General features: G+C 42.4%; 1 protein-coding gene across 1 annotated transcript in view; it reads left to right on the top strand.

The window, feature by feature from the left end:
- Nucleotides 1–13,908: 13,908 nt before the first annotated feature.
- LOC104160406 (protocadherin-15-like) overlaps nucleotides 13,909–14,800 on the top strand; it is a gene marked incomplete at both ends in the record, with an annotated part of 110,959 nt that continues 110,067 nt past the window's right edge. The window contains one exon of the mRNA XM_009698519.1: nucleotides 13,909–14,069. Coding sequence (XP_009696821.1) covers nucleotides 13,909–14,069 — 161 coding nt within the window. The remainder of the gene's footprint in view (nucleotides 14,070–14,800) is intronic.

Here is a 14,800-nt window from a genome sequence, read left to right as displayed (position 1 = left end):
GCAGATAGCCATAACCAGTGTTTAGGTAGGCCTTTTATAATTTTAATAATTCAACTTTAGAGCAGAGTGTTACAGGCTCCTGCTGCTCCTCTCAGAACGGTATGCAAACAGGCCCTAGGATGGCTCCAAATCAAGGTGAAAACATTCAAGTCATTTAATTCACACCATTACTTGATCATGGTGTTCCTGAATAAATGCTTGATCTGTTTCGTTATTTGTAAATCCTTGAATGTTTAAAGTATAAATTAGACTTTTCTAAACAGAGAACCAATGAACCCCGATGCTGATTTGCTTGAGTAATGGCCAAAGGAATTGGAAAGCAAACAAGATTTACAAAACCAATTTTTAATATGTATTTGTGATCTGACATACTCTGAAATGTGCCCAAGAACTCCAAAACAGATTACCTGTATATGTGGTCTTTTCGAGGAAATGTGATGAATGGATTGCTGCCCTGCACTCCGTCTCTGTGGGTTGTGTGCCGAAACACTCATTTTGATAAAATAGTTTGCATTAGAATTTCACCGGTCAAAGCTGTCCCCTCACGCACACGCCTGCCTCCTTATTATCAATCTTGCTTGCCTGTATTGAGAGCTCAAGTCCCACCCTATTTGCACAATCCCAGAGATGTATTTGAGGTTAATTTTGAAATATGGGTTTCTATTTTGAGAGGCAAACCTAGCCAAAGCTTGGCGTTTCCCGAGTGACAAAAAGCTGTATTTCCAAACGAGCAGTTTTTCTAGAATCAGAATGGAAATTAGATATTTTTCAATTTTCTGTAGAATGGAAATAGAAATATGGTGTCCTCTCAGAAAAATACAAATGAAACAGAATAACCAGTCTCTCCCATTCGTATGTGTCTTGTGCCTAAAGGAGTTGATGCCCAGGTGTAGCAAGCGTTGGTCCGGGAGGAGGAACCAGAGGACCCTTTGCTTCACATCCATCTTCCAAAATCCTGAGCCTTATCTGTAGGGAAGGAGCCAGGAAACCCTAATTGCTCCAACTTGGTCGTTTCCTCCTCTGTTGAGTTTTGGGGATTTGCAGATTCTCCCATTTGGCAGGAGGAATCTAAAAGCTTGGTGAGCGCCGGCTGCAGCCCTTCCCACTTGGTCACCCTGTCCCGGAGCTCGGGAACCATGGGCTCACCCTGGAGATCCCCGTCTGGGGATCTACCCCTCCTGGATGGATTTTGGGGTCAAGTTTGGTGTTTGAGCTGGTCCAAGGTCACATCGCCGGTGTCAGGGCAGGTAGGCACCAAGAGCCTGGTCTTGTATTCCCAGCATCCAAGAAAGTAAAAAATGAGGCAGATCTCTGATGAAAACCTGTTTGTGTTGCAGCAGCATTTGTCAAACCTGACAGGGAATGTTTCCTGGAACTTAAAAGTAGTGTGATGAGAAAATTATCAGTCGGAGATCTCAAGAGGAAACGGAGGGACTGCAAATACAAACATTATCACACATGGTCTGTAGTTGCCTGAAAAAAAAAGAAAAGTCATTGCCATCAGCATGAATTTAATTCAGGAACACTTCTAGTTTTCAGCAGAAATATTTTTTGAAGTTGCATTTCTTTCAACCTATACATGCAAATTTCTGTCTCATTTAAGGACTGGTCAGTGTATGCTATATAAGTGCTGGTGGTTTCAGTTTCTGGCTTTAAAATCTAGCACATTTGCACTCAGTATGACAGATTGCAGGTGGGGTTTGAGCGCATTTGAAGAAAAAGACAGAACCTGTTAACTTGAGGAAGGATTTGGGAAGAGAAAGCCCAAAGTTAAAGACGGTGAACATAAATTGAAAGGCAAGTCCTTAGACTTTTGGGTTGAATGCGATGTCACAGATTTCGGTTAGACGAACAAAAAAACCCCAGGTGATGGAAACGGTGGTGTGCTTGCAGGTGAGGATGTCTGTTCCTAGGTTTGGAGAAGGAAAGTACCGGAGAGGGGTGTTTTGCAGGTGATCTTTGCAGTCCTGTGCAATGGTCATGCGAAAATGCCACGTCTTTCTGCTGACTGTGGGTGCTACTGATCCTGTTGCTGTACAAAACTCGTTTCCTCCTAGAAATGTTTTGCAGGTAGAAACTGCGACTGGCCTTCCAGATGCTGGGACTTCCCAGGCGCATGGCATAAAACTGGGACTCGGTTGTGTGCGCACGGTGACTTTACTGTGTCTGGCATGTGTGGGTCTGGCTTAATTATGAGGAGCTTGACCGTATTGCACAGATGTAGTAAATTAAATCTGAAATGTGTTGTGCTAGGAAATAGCCGGTATGGGTGTCCTGGGCTTCCACTGATGTCTCTGTCGTCACACAGCTAAAATTGGTTTTGCTTTGTCCTGGCTTGGTACCTACTTGGTAGATGAAGAGTAAATACAACATTTATTAATGTTTATTAATATGGCGTCAATAAAATAGGTCTGAAATAGAAATGAGATTGGGTTTGTGATAATATATTTAAATGGGAAGGCCTGGATATCCCTGGGAACATGACTCCTTTTAAATGCAAATAATTTTGTTTGCAGGTACCTAACTTAATAATCGATGCACATAATCAGAGAATTTGTGTTCCCAGGAGCTCAGCTCTGGCTGGGAACGTGTATGAACTTTGTTAATACACATATCTTTTCCCCAAAGTACCAAAATAAAACCAGGAGTTTTCAACGCAGAAAGATGTAATAAGCTTACTCTCGGAAGTGACAACTTTTAAGTGCAAAAGCTAGTTTGTAGAATTGGGTACTGTTCTTTTGGGGTAATTTCTACCTTGTGATTCATGGCAGAACATCGCCGTTCCGTAACCTGGAACTGTGTAAAGTTTCACATCCCTGTGCCCACTTGTGCTCCGAGGGTTCCCTGTACTGGTTCTCCCTCATCTCTGGGTGTTTAGTAAATGCAAAGAATAACTTTCTAATTGTGACTTTCGTAAACTGGGCTAAATTCAGGAAAGAGGTCCAAGATGTGAATGGAAGTAAAACTTGCTGGTGTTTCTACTGTCTCTCAAAAGAACAGGATTGTAGAATAAAGAACTGTCAGTCCATTCCTCTGACATCAAGAGTAGGTTGATTTTTTTGTGTGTGTGTGATGAAAGTTTTCCTGATGTTTTCCTAAAGACGGCCAGTGCTGAAGGTCTCCTCTTCTTAGAAGCTTCATGGTCTTTCCTGGGTTTAGGTGAAGAGCTCATACGTCTGGCTCTTATGCCAGTTCCCAAATCCAGAGCTCCCAACTCTCAGCACTCTGTTCTCGCTGTCTGACTTGCCTTTCCAATCTCCGACTGGTTTGTGCGTTCATTTGCTTTGGTTTTAGGTGAGAACGTCGTGTTTGCTCTCGTTTCTGCTGTACAGCCTTATTTTTCTTCTTTATATCCCTTTAAGTCATTTTGAAAGTATTTTCCCTCATCGTCTGACCCTGAGGAAGCGCAGGGATAATTCCCGTACTGCTTTCTGTTTCTCACAAAAGAGTTTGTCTAAATACAGTAAAAACTTACAAGAAACTTACTGGTGCTAATGCGCTTCCTTTATCGAAGGACGTGTGACTGGAGTAAGTTTAATTCCAGATAGCTTCATCCCTGAAAAGCCGAACTCAAAGTGGTTGCCTTGTGCCTATTTATACGTATCCTTGTTGTTGTTGTTGTGTGCTGCGGCTTAAAAAATCTAAATCATCTTCAGGAATTGCTGTTGCCAAGTTCTTCTGGGAAGTGAGACAAGAAACAAAGTGGTTGCTGGAATAGCCTGAAGACTTTTTATCTCCCTGCTGACTGTAGTATGTGCATTTTTATTATTTCTGCACTGTCTGGTAAGAAGAGGAATGTTTTCTTTTTGAAATGTTCTCAGAAATGTCAGCCTCTGTGTGTGGTGGTGGTTGGTTTTTTTTTTTTTTTTGGTCCCGATAGCCTTTCTATTGCGTGTGGGGTACTTTATAAGGTAACATTTTTGTTGATGGTCATTTTCTTTGTGTTTGTACATGTTCTGGTATGAGAGCACCGATCTGGGAATATTTTTTTTCAAGAATTGGCAACTTTTTGTATAGATAATGGAGAATCTTATGTCAACCTTAGCAAGTCTGTTTCTGGTCCCATTTGCTAAAATAAGAACTAAAAGAGGAATTCTGCAATTCAAGGTCTTTCAAAATGTTATTTCAGTAGACATTTTCTCCTTACGGGGTTGCCAGAGACTCGACAGCCTGCTTGGCAGATGGGCAGGCAGTCGGGGGCCTGGGGAGACTGCTGTAAAAGCCCCTGGTCCCCTGGGGGGGGTCCCTGGCTGCCCCACAGCCAGCGAGCTTGACCTCCCTTCCAGTTGTTTGGAGGACTGCTGCTGCTCTGCATCTCCACGCCTGCTGACTTGGAGGGAGGTCAGATGATTAGTTTTCCTTCAGTTAGCAGGTCATTACGTTTTGAATATATGCATAGTTAGCTATTTAGAAATAGTCCCTTGAGCAAAACATGATTGGTGCCTTCTCAGTGTGTGCAGTTGTGAGCTATTAAAAGCTTTTGAAGAACAGCCTGTGTCATTTGTAAATGCCTCAAATGTTGTGTTGTTTTGTTGTTTTTTTTTTTTTTTAAACCTGTGAAGCCAGTAAGCCTGTGGACATGGGAGATCTGGAGCCAAGGAGCATGTGGAGGAGGGAGCTATAAGTCACTTTGAGGTCTAGACCTGTCCGAAGTATTGCCCGTTGGCCTCTGCTGCAACCAGGGTACCAGGCTAGGTGGGTCTTTGGTCTGATCTTGTACAGGTATTTGCATATGCTATTATAGATAGAATTTTTTAAAAAAATAGGATGAAGTATGACTGAAATGTTTTCATCTTGAAAACAACCCTTTGTAAATTGTATTTTATATAGGTTGAATTTTTAGTAGCAATTCAATGTAAACCTTTAGATACATTTTGAAGAGAGCGATCGCATTTGCCTCCTTGTACCATTCAGAGTTAGAGTGGGCTCAAAAGAGTTTGAAAATGTTAAGGAAAATAGAAAATTTTCCCAGAAGAAGTTGTTTTTAAAGACTGAATTAGAAAAAAGGACCGTCTGTAAGGGAAAGACATTCAGTTCTCACCTGCAGACTTGCTGTGCTTTGCTGCTTGCGCTGCGGAGTATTGTCACGCATCCAGTAAAGGACTTTGCAGACCGCAGCCTGATCCCATAAGGACACTTCTGTGGGCCGATGTTGCAAAAATACTGCTAAATGTTGAGAAAAGCCTTCTTTGATGTTTAGAGGCTCTGTTCAATGGTGTTGGCTCCCGACTCCAGCGCTGAGTGACAGGAAGGGCAAAAAGTGAGAAGCAGAAAGCTTTGGGGGGAAAAGGGGGCGGTGGAAGTGTGGTGATGTGGGTGGGCAGGCACAGCAAAGTGCGTCTCATGAGCTGGGTGCAGAAAAAGAACTGAAATGATGGAAGGGCCTCATGTAAAGGGCCCTTTTGCTAACTCCCTTTTTGGTTTAAGGCCTCATAAACGCGGCTGCTGGAGGAGGGGGCAGGAAGCAGCCAGTGGCGCCGCGGCTCCGGTGCTGTGGGGAGAAGAGAGCTACATCTCCTTCCAGTTTACCTTCGATTGCTGCTGTAATAATTGGGAGTAGGACTCTGGATTTTGCGCTGTGTAGTCTGTCGCAGTATGGTGGAGAAACGTGGTCTGTGATCCGACAAGTATAGTTAATCTTTTGGTAGAAGTAGTGGTACTGTGGAGGTATGGAGAAATATAATAATGATACGTTAAAAAAGCAATGAACAGGAGTCACTCCTTGGATGTTGGCTTGCTTCACCTGCTTAATTTAGGTTTCGCAGTGCTAAGAGGCTTTCTGTCAGAAACACTTGCAGGAGGAGCATACAAGAGCAATGTCAGTGGCCTCAGCGTGGGGCCTGGTGGTGACCTTCCCCCAGTGAAACATTAAAAGAGGAACAAGGGGACCCATCTGTGAACCAAGCGATTACTCTGCTGCAGCAACCCTGAGCATTAAAAAAAAAAAAAAGTCACTTATGAAAAAGGATTTCTGTTTTCATGTTTTCCTGGTTTAAACCTTTAGAATTCATTGTTTTCAGTTTTTTAATTATGCGAGGAAAGATGAGGTGCTTGTTTTCGTCCGAGATGCTCCTTTGCTGTCATAAAATTTTACAGGATGGGGCTTTGTGCAGTATAATGCATGACTCGGGACTTGGAATAAACTTGCAACTTGTAAACTTTGTCCCCAGCCAGACCCCTGGCCTCCCCAGTCCTTAGCAGTATTTGTGTTAGGACAGTATAGTCTCTACAGCCCAAATTTTTTTATCCTGTATCCCTGTTCTGTCCTCTGACTTTTTGAAATCTCTGCCCCTCTCAGTGCTGCTCTGTGACCCAAACTCTCTGCTTCACTGCTTTCTCCTGGGCATCCATCGCTGTCTTTCCACCATCACTCTCTATCTGTTCACCTGTTGCTCACCTTCTTAAAAGGAGAGGGGTCAGCATTAACAAAAAGATTAATCTAAGTTTATACACCTAGGAATTGAAGTACTGAATATTTCGTGAATTTAGTAGTTAGCATTTGACCATCATGCCTTTCCTCTTCTAGTTTCTTTTCATCCTTATTTGTTATGTTTTGATACAGAGTCTAAATGCTGTGGGTCAGATTTTTCAAAGTCACATACGAGTCGTGTGCATGAAGTACTGAGGTCCTCCTTCGATGGTTTTACAGGACTCTGATCCCATTGTTTGTGAATGGGGAGGGAAGGCAGGGAGGAAGGACTGTGATTCTTATTGTCCCATGGGACAGGCTCTGAACTGGTGGTGATGCCAGTGCTGCTGCCTTTCCCCAGTCAGAAACTGCCTCTAAAATGCCTTCCATCATCTCGCTGCATCGTTTCAGGCTGGGGCAGGAGTCGTTAGTGCTAGATCTCTGCCTTCCTGCTGACTGGGAAGCACTGAAACAAGAAAATGGGTCACCTTTGCTTGCGAGGGACCCAAACTGGCACTGTACAATGCCTTAAGGGACAGACCATTTCCCCATCGTACACCGGTTCTTACAGTGGCTCAAGGTGGGAAGGCATAAGGTCCACGTAGGAGGACTAGGAATAAAAGCCTTAAACCTGAACTTGTCAAGCTCCTCGTTTGGTCAAAATAATGGGCTCGTTTTAGCTGTGCTCTGTAATTGCTTGGAGGCTGTGGCTGCACGCAGAGCAGGATGGGAGAAGACGGGCCGGGCCGGGACAGCAAGAAAACAATCTTGAAACAACCTTGGAAACTTCTCGGAGATCCCTGCTGCTGATGTGAGGATGTAGAATAGGAAATGTGTAGTCCGGGAGATGGCTTTGTAGAATTATCCTACTTTTGTATATGAACCTCCAGCGTGGGTCTAAGTAAGTTCATGATGATGTTGAGAATTTACTTCTGCAATAAAGTTTTTATTTTCCGTTGACTTCTAATTTATTGCTATTTAATCCATCCTATTCTACAGACATACACCTTCAAATGCAGAAAAATAAGTTTGTGATCCAGGTTTAACTATGAAAACTCTGTAGAATATCAAAAAAAGCAACTACCGTTTCAACTGATCCATCTAATGCCTTTCTATAAGAAAATAATCCCTATTTTCAAATTGCTTTACACTCGGTGGCAGGCAGAGGAAAACGGTACAGAGATGCAGGTGGCTTTTTAATGGACATTTGCTCTGTCTGAAAGAAACCTGACATATTGCACATGGTGTAAATGTTACTCAGGAGTCACTGAGTAGAGGTTGCGTGCAGGTGGAACTCGGGTTGTGCAGCACGTCCTTAATGGTCCTGAGCAGACAGAGGTGGGACTTGGCGCATGGGAGACCTTCTTGAATCTCTCTGACCTCCCTCTGCCTGCTTTGATTTCTTCAGCTTGACCAACAGAAGATGCAAGTGCAGAGACATCAGTGGGAATGCTCTTCACCCTTTGGCAGAAGGTTTATAATCACTTGGTCTGTCTGACATTGGGTTTCCCACCTCCAGTGAAGGTGCCCCCCTGGACCTCAGCCCAGCTACCCCTTGCTGTCACCGAGTCTGAGCTTGCCAGCCTACGTCTGTCCGGAGGTGCTAACTTCAACGGCTCTTTACAAAGCTGGAATTTCTCATTTCTTTAGGCTCCCTATTCTCGCTATCCTCACTTGGCTGGTTTTCATTTTTTAATACGCTAGGTGTGAAAGCCCTAGGGTGCAGAAGTGATGAGTTTCCTTCCATCTGTTGACAACTATTGGTACTTGCCCTTACTGCAGCTCAAAGAGTTAGTGGGTGTGCCTATGTATAGATACGCCTTTTAAGTACCGATTTTTCTCTTTGCTTGTCTTTTGGATGAGTGAATACGTAAGATGTCGTGTTGCTCATTTAATGCGTACCGTGCCTCTGTGAGTACAGTGTGTAGGATACCCGATTCTTTCCTAAAGTCACTTCTTCCAGGTGCGTACCGTGCGTAATTCTCCCTGGCTGAATACCGCTGGCTGAAAAATTCACAACTGGTGTTCCAGGGTAGGAAATACAGTGTATGTTTAATGTAAATTCCCTGTTATGTTATTTGCACTTGTTGTACAGACTTGTTTAATATGCTGAAATGAAAAATGTTATGTGTGAACAGAATATGATTTTTTTATTATATTCAGCCTTTTTGTACATTGTACAGCTGAAGTAGCTGCTAATGTAATTTGGCAGTGTCGGAGGTTAATTGTGCTGTTGCAGGTGGTTTTATCTTTTCATCAACTTTGGAAATAAGAAGTTTCAGACTGTTCTTGAAGGAAGGGTAAGTACGTTTGGATGATAAAAACCTTCAGGGCTCTGCTTCTGCCTTTGCTTCAGACACGCTTCCCCTCAGGCTTCGCCTTCAGCCCTGTCGCTTGTGAGTGCTGAGGTGCTTCTGGGATCTCTCGCCAGAGGGATCTCTGGCGCTGAACCCAGCCCCTCGAGTACTGAGCAGGTGGAAGGCTACTTGCTGTTGTTGTGAGGGTAAGGTCTGTCCAATTTGTGTTTTACGTTTCTGCAGAAATAGAGCTTGCTTCGTTCCTTGCTGTTAGGTGCGTCTCTTCGATGTCACTGGGACCAGCCATCCGCAATGTGGGAAGTCCTTGGTCCCGCCATCGGGCACAAGGTTTGCCTGGTGCTGAGCCCCTTCAGTAGTGTCGCTGGGGAGGTGGGATGTGCTCCACAGACCTTGAGGTTGGCGACTGCAGAAAGAGAAACCACGAATGTCTTTTAATTCCTGAAAGTCAAGTCCTGCAGGTATCATTCTACTAGAATCCTGTTTTCTGCTTCATGTGCCAGCATAAGGGTTATTCCCAGACCAGTCGTAATTCCCTCACTCTTTAAAAAAGAGCTCCGCCAAAATATTCAACTAAAATAATCCCAAGATATGTCTAAATCATTTAATAAGTGAGTCCTCACTGAGCACTGTGTGTCTGCTCTCTTTAGTAGAGGGTAAACTGCGAATTCTGTATTTTGTCACTTTTGCACCTGACTCCCATCGCAATGCCCTTCCCATGGAAAGATCACCTTCTGCGGAGACTGATCCGTAAAAACAAACCCTTCCCTATTATTTCAGTCTAATGAGGATTTTTCAGCTTCTGGATTCCTCTCAAAGGAGTCGTCTAGTGTAGAACTATTGTTGTAGTATTTACAGTGCTCTATTATTTTTATTTTTGTTGTCTTATTTTGTGGCTACTTGTTGAATAATTTCCAACAAGCTCGGATGACATTTCTGAGTAAATGTCATTACTTTCGGAAAAATGATATTACACCTGGAAATAATGGATCTTTCCTCGCTTGTACAGTCTGTTGTTGTTTCTGGCTTTGTTGTTGTATTTTAGCCAACAACTTACTTGGATTCCTTGAGGCTGATTCTGTACTAAGCCCTTGAAAAGCTGTATGATCTTTCCACAAGACATCTCAGTCATCAGTCGGGCTTCAGTGAAGGCGGAAAATCAGCCAAATTGTGATCTCTACACAAGAAGAAAAGCTATTCTTAAAATCTACTTGTGTTGATGAGCAATCTAACTTTCACAACAGTCTGTGGGTTTTTTTTTTTTACTTAGCCAGGAAAAAATATCAGTAAGTCTAGTCCCTGGTGTCCTTTTCAGTGGCTTGGGCACACAGGACAGAAGTGCAGAGAACAGTGCTGAAATACTATTCCACATTTGGGTGTATGAGTGTAAATTTCCAGAAGTTGAGTATCAGAAACGTGCATCTTCATGGACCCACCTCTGTCCTCACTGTGAGTGGCACTATCCTGTTCAGGTGCCCTCAGCAGAATTTGACCAACCCCTCATCCCCCCAAAAACTCTAAAATTGAACTTCCACTACAATTACCGAAGAAGAATGTAACTTTTATAACAAGGTAGACTTCATTTCAGCTTAGAGCGTTGTTTAAGCTGCTCTTTGTGCAAAAAATTATGGAAGCAAATTATCTGAAAATGTCAGGGGATGTGTTTGCCTTTGCGCTTGTGTGTATGGAGAGTTAATGGACAAACTGTTGATGCAGTCACATCGAACTGCATGTATTCAGATTTATTGGTGGTAGGTTACCACTCTGGCATTTTAGGCCAAGGACAGAGGCAGAACGTAAGGAACAAAATGATAGATATCTAAAGGGGAAAAAAAGAGACCCACAAGGTCAGATTCTTTGTAAATTAGAAGAATAATACTTGAAGGATGGCTATTAAAAGGCTTATTTGCAAACTGCTGTCTCCTGAAGAGAGAGGACAAGTGCCTCGTGAATATCTGAAGAAGAAACAGTCCATTTTTAAGAGCAAAAGAATCACTGTATCAAAACAAACTAAATAGAGGCACTTTGTTAAATCGAGCACATAGCTGTTCTAGGGTGCAGCAGAGGAAAGTCAAACGAGATGCAGAATTTAAAGCAGCGAGGTCAGTTAAGTAGCAGTGGTTTACTAGAGACTATACGGCATTTGTCATCACATCGAGATTTTAAGTTGATTAAATATATATTTTTTTAAGTATGTCATTGCAATCATTTATTCTCAGGTTCATTAAAAATTGAAGTTGTGTGAACTCTTTAGCCCTTGCAGAAGGCTGAGTTTGGCAGAAGTCCATCTTCTAGACACTAAGCAAGGGAGGACGAAGCCTCCTTGGACAAAGAGCAACACGCGTGGTGTACGTAACCTATACCGAACCAAAGCTGCCTGCCAATGCCGGGTAGTAAAATATCTGGTGTGTGTCACTGTTAGGACGCTGTTACAACCACCGTTGACTTGTTTTGCAGCACTTTCCTCTGTGTAGATGCTACAGTCTACAATTGCACTTCTTTTTTTGCAATCCTTAACATGTGGAAAGCTATTCTGGTAGTAAGGCCCCCATATCTTGCCACTTCCAAAGGCACGCTGTGCCGTGACGAATTTGTACATGCCTTTGAGGTATGTATTTTTTTCCTCTGATTACTTGTATGCGGTTCATGGAAGGGTAATCGCCACCTTCACAGGGGCATGGCCCCGCAGACCGTTCTGTTAGCAGTCAGAGCTCTGCAATGATTATCAGTCTGATTCCTTTAGCGTTGCGTATGCTGCATTTCTCTATGGGCAGTGGGGCTGCGGAGTCCAAAAGTAATTTCCCTTTGCTACTGTCACTTCAATCGGGACCTACTAATGTTAGATTATATTCATAATCTTGACTTTTGTAAAAACCAGGGACCTGTCTGCATTATAGGGCAACCTTTATTTTTTAATTTTCTGAGGAGAGAAATAAATCCTCTTTATATGTCACGACTGCTTAAGGATCTGAAAGCGTTGTATTGGTGGGCAGCTGGGGTAGTTCTGTGTCCTTGTGACTTGGGCTGTGATGCCCCTTTGCTCCTCACGGACTTAGGAGTCTTCAACATCGGAGAGAAGACAGAAGCTGTTGCTGTTTTTTCCTTGTGCTAATTCCTAATTATCCCTTGCGGTATATTTCTCCAGTACTTTCACAACCCTCTCCTCTTTTCTGTGTCGTTTAATTACTTCAGTTGCCTCAATTCTTCCCTCCCTTAAACTCCTCCTTTTTCCAGCAAGGATTTGCACATGTAGTATTTTCTATAGACTCCACCTTATAGATTTGCTATGCGCAGTGGGCCTTGCTGAAATGCCTAATGCTGTGCTGTTTACAGGTGGAAATCACAGTTTTTTATTTCCCTCGGGAGCCATCCAAATGGTGTTAGAGCCTTCTGTCAGGTTGAGTGCTGGTGAAGATGTAGCCAGAACTCAGACTTTGCCTTTGGGTCTGAACAAGAAGACTGGGAAAAAAAGGAAAGCAACTGAAGCCGTTAGGATGATCGTGGTGTTTGTTGTCTTTGATTTTTTTTTTTTTTCAGGGAGGCTTTTCTTGGGGCACCTTTTGTTCAGATGACCTCAGATTTGGGTTGCTGACCTTTCTTTGCATCATCATTGAGGTGGCAGAATAATGAGGGCAATACATGGAAGCTGGTGGATTTTATAGACTTGAGAGAAGTTGGTGACCAGACATAAACACTTTGAACTGTCACAGTGTTGGTAATCATTTTGTTTGTCCTGATGAAATCCTCTTTACGTTAAAACTAATGGTGGTCTCCCAAAAGCTGTATGCCAGTTCAAGCTACTGGGCCAGAGCGTAATTGTTCAGACAAGAAATTGTGCCGATAGCCATAAAATACGTGGGTAGCAGCAGTGTTTCTCGTGTGGCTAAAAGGGTATTGCTCCTCAACTTAAAACCAGTCTTTGGTGCAAAGTTGTGGACGTTTGGCAGTATTTCTTCCCATCGTCTCTGTTGTGGTATAAAAAAGAGGGTGGTTTTATATAATTAAAAAAAAATATTGAATAAACCTTAGTGTGGTGTTTTCCTTTTAATAGGACTGTAAACCAGTTTGCTATAGTTAAGACCAGTAATTAGTTCTGCTGTTTTATCCAGAAAAACCATTGGTCCAACTCGGAACCTCTCCCCCCAGATGAATATATTTATAGATAGTCGCCGTTGTTGTAACGTGAAGGTGTAAAGACGCTTTGCTCTGCACTTTGGAACAAATTATTTGGGCCCTTAATACAGGAGATTATGTGATAAGTATTTTTAACCAATGTTAAAGGATCTGCAACGAGTGATGTTCACAGATTTTCTTCATAACTGTTGACGAACTTCCACAAAGATCGTTTCTTTTAATATTTCAGTGTGAAGAAAACTGGGTAGTGTCAATTTTTCAGAAGAATGAAATCTTACAAGAGTGTTTATAAATACTCTGCATGCAAATCTGAGGCACCGGAGTGCAATGTTTAGGGTAGTTAGCAATGCATGACATTTGGAAAGTAAGTTGGAGTGTTGTACACAGGAAATTATGTACATCGGGGGTACTGTGAACTGACTAATAGCGCTCTTAGGCAAGACTTTTAACTGACAGGATGGGACAAGAGAAGAAAAAAAATGTGTTATAGATGTTGAATAGATTGCTGGTCCTAATTAAGTACTGCCTTTGTTTCGGTGGACATAGTTTTCATGTCTTTATGCTGCAATTTAGTTTTCTGTTGCAGAGCAGCTCAAGATATAAAACCTCTTTCTTCCTCGAGAGCTTTATGTAACTGTTCTCCCACCTCCCCACTTTGATGTGTCACTCTTGCTGTAGAAAATGTATTCTGGTTTTGGTTGTTATTTCAGTGCTTTCATTTGTTTGAGGTGAGATTGGGTGATGATTGCTCAATGGAGAAAAAACTCATGATGTTAAATAGGTAGCTGTATATGATGGGTCTCACCATCAACTTAAATTATTGTGCATTGCAAGTGCTTCTTCTGGTATTGTCTGAAATTAGCTTCAGTGTCAGAGGCAGTTTTTCATTACAGATAATAAGGTTCAGACTTTTTAAACGTCACTCAAAACATAAAATACCAGAAACCCTAGTTAGAAAACAGTATTTTTAGTGTTGCAGTTGTTATGAAAATACATAAAAACGTAGCTGCCCATATAAATTTCTCCCTCGTGTGTTTATTGTTTTTGCAGGCACTATCCTGGTTGACAATATGCTGATCAAAGGGACAGCCGGAGGGCCTGACCCCACCATTGAGCTTTCCTTGAAGGACAACGTAGATTACTGGGTGATCCTCGATCCGATCCGGCAGATGTTATACCTGAATAGCACCGGCCGAATTCTGGACAGAGATGTAAGTCTGGGGGTTGCTGTTTGTTTTCTTTTCTCCCTGTAGACAGTAATTTCTAAATCTGTGTATGCTCATAGAAAGACCGTAAACACGAGACCTGCTGGAATATGATAGCTGCATCTATCTTTTGTCTCCAGAGGGATGTGAACAGAGTTAATTTGATTCTTTATTAGGGCTTCTTGGGAGCATGCAGAAACTTGACCGTGTGTACAATTATTATATGTGGATGAACAGAACAATAAAGACAACAAATGGATGTGTGGGTTGGCAGAAATATATATCAAACTGAGCTTGACTTGTTTACCAAGTTAAAAACATTTTTATTCTGGTTTGCTGCTTTTGTCTGGAAGAAGTGCTGCTCACCTCGTGTCCCGTGACACTTATTAAAAGCCTACTCTAGCTGCGTACGTTGACTTATGAGATGTGAGAGAGCGCAAAGGAATTGTGACTATTACAATTCACTTGCAAAGCTTGACATATACTCAATGGAGAATGTGCTGGTTTAGATTCTTTTTTTAAGGCAGCGTAAAATTCATGCGGTATGCTCATTCCTGATAGCCTGACAATATTTCTTTTATGCTAAGTTTGAGTTTTATGGAAAGATTAAAAGCACAAGATAAATAGGAGTGTTCTCATCTACGCTAATTTCATTGAAGAGAAACACTTGAAAAATAGAGACATTTTCTCACAGGGTTATAGCATTGCTGTGGTTCATCAGAATCTGAGAGGAAAAT

The sequence above is a fragment of the Cariama cristata genome, unplaced genomic scaffold, assembly GCF_000690535.1.
Source record: "Cariama cristata isolate BGI_N322 unplaced genomic scaffold, ASM69053v1 scaffold3614, whole genome shotgun sequence".
Classification (NCBI taxonomy): Eukaryota; Metazoa; Chordata; class Aves; order Cariamiformes; family Cariamidae; genus Cariama; species Cariama cristata.
Note: the sequence above shows the minus strand (reverse complement) of the source record. Positions and strands in the feature narration are given on the sequence as shown.